The 6,338-nt window shown below is 38.3% G+C and overlaps 1 protein-coding gene across 4 annotated transcripts in view; it reads left to right on the forward strand.

Annotated features, from left to right (window-relative positions):
- The window catches only part of gnal2 (guanine nucleotide binding protein (G protein), alpha activating activity polypeptide, olfactory type 2), a 54,320-nt gene extending 50,187 nt beyond the window's left edge, over positions 1-4,133 (forward strand). For all 4 annotated transcript variants that reach the window (XM_082514322.1, XM_082514324.1, XM_082514325.1 and 1 more), the window contains exon 12: positions 1,704-4,133. In XM_082514322.1, the coding sequence (XP_082370448.1) occupies positions 1,704-1,850 (147 nt within the window). In that variant the 3' untranslated portion in view covers positions 1,851-4,133. The remainder of the gene's footprint in view (positions 1-1,703) is intronic.
- Positions 4,134-6,338: the final 2,205 nt, after the last annotated feature.

Here is a 6,338-nt window from a genome sequence, read left to right on the forward strand (position 1 = left end):
CTGAAGTGAGCTGAAGTCAATCGGTGTCCATCCACGAATACACTTGTCCTGTTAATTCATAACTTAGTATTTTACACACGTACCTCTAATCCCAGCTGGGCCTGTTATGTTGCTTTGAACCTGATGAACCTTTTCTGGTGGTCCGACCTCCTTGTGGGGACAAGTTGTCCGCAGATGCGCAATGCTGATTTCAGCAGGTACTACTGCTGCTACGAGTCCTGCCGCTGATCGCGAAACACCTTCTGTAGGGTTAAAAATTAAATTCGGTTGCATTTGTTTTTACTATAAATGGCTGTAACGAAGCTGTTTTTGCATGGCCTTTTTTGTATACACTCTGTAGTCACAAATAATCTTTAAGACACAGATAACATTATTAAACAGATTATAACTTTACTAGTAGGACTTAATGCTGCAGCAATAACTTGAAGCATTTAGTTGAGGAAGTGAAGGGGTTACATCTGTTCTTGGTGTTTGAATGTGAGCTGTTCTGTGGCTGAATTTATTTCTTTCATATCAAAATAGTGACTCCAGCGTTTCAGTTTAATAGTGACCAATGTTGTTCTTATTTAGTGGGTAGAACAAATATGGGTCTAGTGTGGTTATCTGGCCAGTGTTTAACACGCTAGACACACTTATGGTCATGTAAGCTGTATTTAGGGACTGATTGCTCTAAAATTACTTGCCTCAGTTTCTAGTAATGACAGCGAGCTTGAAAGCTGTGAATTTCCCAGAAATAAATGCGTTATGATAGTATTCCTGTTACCTGGGACAGATACCTGGGAATATGTGTGACGGGAATCACGTACTCCAAATGTAGTGCACTTTTATGAAGAAGTATGCAAATTACAGACTTCCTCGTGTCACAACTATGTTTTGGTGCACATTGGTGAAAGATGTCATTTTTACAGATGCAAACTTTTTACAAAAATGAAGACGAAACAAGCGCGGCACAGTGTAACTGCACATAACTACTGAGCCACTTTGTCGTCAGGTAGAATAATATTTTAAGTGTGAATTGTTAGGGGAACCCCCTGCCCCCAGAGTGTTTTCATCAGCGTCTGATACACACATCAGTCAGAATTAAACTGTGGCAATCTATTCATGCCTGTGATGTGATATCTAACCCATAGAGGGCGCTAAAAATAAGAAGTTGAGAGGCCTTTATGTGTCAAAGTACTGAAAGTGCACAGAAAACTTAGAATAGCATTGGCTTTAGCATATTAATCTTAAATATGCTGAGCAATATTCAAGGTAAGAAGCAGGAAAAGCTAAATGCTTCAGCTGAATTGAATAATTTAAATAATATATAGTAAGGCGTGTGCTTTATTCAAAGATGAAATAAAACTATTTATCATCACATTTACAAACAAAAAGAAAACTGATGTGTGAAATTAAGAATGGTTAAAGGCCTGCTAAAGTCAGTCAAACCCAGTGGTGTTCAGAACAGATGTGATCCAGATATTTTGAGTAAAATGACAGTGAAGTGCTCAGATGAGTCACAGTTTAAGCTGCAGAGGCAGGAAGTAGTGTGATTTTTAGGTGGGGATGGTGCTGTAAGAACTTTTAGCTGTAAAGAAAAATCAAATAATGAAGGGAAGAAACGAGAGCAGCAGATCTGAGAAACTGAGGGAACATCAGGGAGGCTAAACGTGTGCTCGTGGCGTGGAGGATGTGACGTGTCATGTCTGTGTCCTCCTCCTCAGCGGATCAGCACTGCGAGCGGCGACGGCAGACACTACTGCTACCCACACTTCACCTGTGCCGTTGACACAGAGAATATCCGGCGGGTGTTCAACGACTGCCGGGACATCATCCAGAGAATGCACCTGCGGCAGTACGAACTCTTGTGATGGGAGACCGACTCCGTCAGCCTTCTGTGTTTTTTTTTTTTGTTTGTTTTTTTTTCTCCACCATTCTGCAACCTTGACGAACCTTTCCTCCTGCTCCTCCCTGACTCTTCACCCCACATCCCCAGAAGAAACCCACCCCGACCGCCCCTCCTGTCGAGGACTACGAAGTACTACTGAAGTGTGTCAAATCCTCTTCCTCTTTTTAACTTCTTAGCTTTTTGTACTACTTTTTGTTTTCTCTCTCCGAGATTTCGTCCCCATTTCACAGATGTAAAAGGAAAGCTGGGGAACAAAGTTGATGTGTGCCGCTTCTTTTTTTTTTTCTTCTTCTTCTTCTTTTAATCCTTCCTTTTTGAATGCCTTGATTTTTGTCATTCCACTAAGCCTTGGGCTACCTCCTTTTATTTTATTTTTTGCCCCTTTGTGTCCACTTTTTTTTGGGCTTTGTCTTTGGACTTGGACTGGTGGGCGAGGACACATAAAACACACCTGGAGGACCTCAGTGCAGAGGCAGTATGTGTGTGTAATGAAGAGAGGGAGGAATGCCATGTGAACGAGTGTGTGTTTAACCGCCATGACCCCTCACCACCTCTTGTAATAATTTTTATTTTTTTTGGCCTGTCACCCCGCCCTCAGCCTCTCTGACCGCCTTCTTCTCCCCGCGTTGAAGACGGCTGGACGGAGAGGGAACCGAATGGATGAAGAGATAAATGCACTTTGCATCAGGTTCCTTAATAACTTTTGTTTTTTTTTGTTGTTGTCGGTGTTTTTTTGTTTTTGTTTTTTTTTTCCAGAGGAAGCATACACACAATGTAGCATCACAATATTTATTATCCTGTCGCCCTGCTTGCCGAGCTGCAGGGCGGACCGAGCAGCCGAGAAGACGTGTGGAGCGAGAGATTAAAGATGGGAGGGGGGCAGAAATTACGGCGACTAGAAGACGGCTTTTAATGAAGGAAAAGGGACTGAGCTCTCTGCACCTTAGCCCTGTTGCCTCCACGGACTCGGACCTGCCTCCTTTTTCCACACAAACCATCCTTTTAGCTTAGAGATACTGATGGGGAGGAGGGTGGGTGGGACGGGAGAGAAAAAAAAATGTATTGTTTTGTTTTTGGTTTTTTGGGGGGGTTTTTGTTAACTTGTACACTGTGCAAGGTTGAATTATCCTGTACAGACTGTAAAATGTAATATTATTTTGTACAACTTAATTGAAAGAAAAACAAATCTACTTGTAGATCTTTGTGCCTTGATTATGGCTGTACCTGTAAATGAGCTCAGATGTAAGTATGTTTTCAACTGCGCTGTACAGCTTGATGTCAAACTCTATCGGCAGCGAAAGACTGCAGGTAGGGGACTTTCTCTGTAGAGTTTAGTTTTTTCTGGTTTATAAAAAAAAAAAGAAAAAAAAAGGAAATGCTGTTTAGTAAGAAATAAAAAAATAGGGGAAAAATCCTAAAAACCTGTATACATTATGCAAATTAACCACTTACCTGCAGTGAAGACCAGATGTTGCAGCGCCATGCCTTTTTTTTTTCTTTTCGTTCTTTTATTTTTTTCGTTTTGTTTTCCCTCCTTTTATTATATATATTTTTTGAATTTCACAGCTTTAAACAAACATTTGAATTCCATTGAAAGTGTCCAAATTGCAACCTGGTGTTGTTTTAATAGGAACCAACGTTTTTTCGATATGAAGTGCGTGTGCGTACGCGCGCGTATGTGTGAGCGATCCGTACTGATGTGCGTGCCTGTGCGCATGTGTACATAAAACAAACATAGACTCACAGATGCATTGTGTGAGTGTGTGTGTGTGTGTGTGTGTGTGTGTGTGTTGGAGAGCAAGTGTGTATGTGTGTATAAAATTTTATAAATGTATGTACATGTAAATTTATAGGTCTATATAAATATATATGTACAATTATACATGTTTAATTATGTGTGTGCCTAGGTGTACATACCTATGTATGTATACGGTAAATATGTATACATACACACATAGGAAAGCATGTTTAGAATGGAGATGAATAAATGAGAGTGTGCAATATTAGTAATTCTTTGGTCCTTTGGAGCCATACCCGATGGCACAGGCACTATGAATGTGTGAGCAGCACCCAACAAGACGAGCTCTTCTCCTTGTACAAACAGCATCAGCCTTTTCTTCTGCTACAGTACACGTCTATCCCCAACAGAGAGTGAACTGACTGGAGGTGCAAAAACCTTGTTTGGCCTGGGAGGATGATTAAATGACATTTTTATTTTCTTTAAATAAAGAGGCACATTAGAGGACTTTGCTTTATTTCCATCTTGGTGTCCAGTTGTGTCCGGATTTTCTTTATTCATTCATTCATTCAAAAAAATAAAAATAAAAATGTGGGAGACCGAAATGACCAAAACAAACAAAAACAAAAAATGATTAGATAAGTAAATCAATATGCCATTAAATGCACCAAATATTGGGCGAGCATTTATAAAATGTGAAACTAATAAATACTTAATACTTGGTATAAATCTCTAACATTAAAATGGTATAAATGGTGATGGTCAGTATTTAATACTGCATCAAGTAAGTTTTAATTTGATTCTTTAAATGTTTACACGTGTGTCACTTTTCCACTTTATCTAATTTCCCATTGAATTTTGACTTTATACCCAATTTATTACTTTTAATATAATTTCTCATTTTCCTCACCCACAAATAGTTTTTCTATAGGTTATTATTTGTAATACAAAAGCAAATAAAGCAGAAATATTACTCGTCACATTCTACAAATTAATTTATATTTGATGCATTTTGGCCATGTTAATTTTAATTCCTTAGACAATAATTAATGAATTGATAAATATGCAAATTAATGCATCAGAAATAATAGTTATAAGTTATGCATAATTGTGTTTTCATGTGGTTCTGTTAGTTTTTTACAATTACATCGCCTTAACAATATTTTACTTTCTCGCATTAGTTATTAGTTTCAAAATCTGTTTACTTCTGTATTTTCTTCTGTATTGTTCATGCGTTTCAAAGTATAAATACAAAAGCAAATTAACCTAAATATCGATTTATGCCAATTGTTATGGATTTGTTAATACCTACATTTTTCATATTTCTTTCATGCATCTAAAGGCATGTAAGGGTTATTTAATTACTATATTTGTTATTTTTGCTGTTTTGTTAGTAATATTTGAAACTATTGTGAGGAGAGTGAAGCTGGGTACTTTCGGTATCTTTTTGTTTTTAACTTTGAGATGATCATGATAAACAGTTTTACCAGATTTTACAGTTCTGGTTGATTAAACTTCACAGAAGGCAGGTTCAGCTAATAAAGTTAATAATGGCTGGCTGTGTGTGCTAGGAATGCATAGAATTGGACAACAATATTGTGCTAGTTCTGAGTTTTCATGTGACATTTTTAAAAATGTATTGTTACCATAAAACTGAAATCACACATTCAAAACCTGAAATGATTGATGATAAAAACTCGATCCACTTACTATGAGATAAGAACAAAGTGTTGAGAGAAGAGATGATTGAAATTTTAAATACTGATTTAAATCCGTGACATTAGTTGCCAAACTGTAAGTAAGAGATAAGAAGATGGTAAATATAAAGTTTTCTGTACTTAAGTTTTAAAGTTACTAATAAACCAGACATTCCTTCTTTTATGCTAATTAACAAATTCATAAAAAAACTACAACAATTCCTCAGCTGACTCCAAAGCCCTATAGCTATAGGTGGGCTGGGGCAGTTAGGTTTCACAGCTTTGACCCGGTAATGGTAATTACCCATGCCTTTTTTTCACACCTTGGCTCGTGGGGGAGTCACATGATTAATAGTGGGCCAACGACCTTCAGCATGACTTAAACAAAGGAGCAGACCCCACCAAGGTGTTAAATACCAGGTGAGGCAAAACTTCTTCACAAATTAAAGAAGTCCAGGTGACTTCTTTTCAAGCTCTCAAGACTATCATATCCATGACTGAGAGCCTACACAGTCACACAACCATTTAAAAACAATTTGATCAGTCAGTAAGCTTATACACAAGTGGAAAACGTATAACAGCTCTCAATCTTCCTAGGAGTGGACATTCCAGCAAACTCACCCCAACCTCAGACGGTGCAATGACTCTCAGACTCTACAGGCATCATTTAGCAAGTTAAATGTTAAAGTTCATGACAGTACAATTAGAGTATGGCTCGTTTGGAGAGGATGCCAGGAGAAAGCCTGGCAGCATGGCTGAGGTTTGCAAATGTGCATCTGACCAAACCACAGGATTTCTAGAACAATGTCCTGTCAACAGATGAAATCAAAGTGGACATTTGGCCATAAAGTACAGCGCCACGTCTGGCAGAAATAAAGCACAGCATAGTAGTACAAAGATCTCATTCAAGTGTAATGAAAAGCATCATGATGATGATTTCAGGCTTGTTTTGAAGCTACGGGACCCGGGCACCAGCAGTCATTAGGCTGACCAAGTCTGTATACCAAAGTATTCT

The sequence above is a fragment of the Aulonocara stuartgranti genome, assembly GCF_965226115.1.
Source record: "Aulonocara stuartgranti genome assembly, chromosome: 18".
NCBI lineage: Eukaryota > Metazoa > Chordata > Actinopteri > Cichliformes > Cichlidae > Aulonocara > Aulonocara stuartgranti.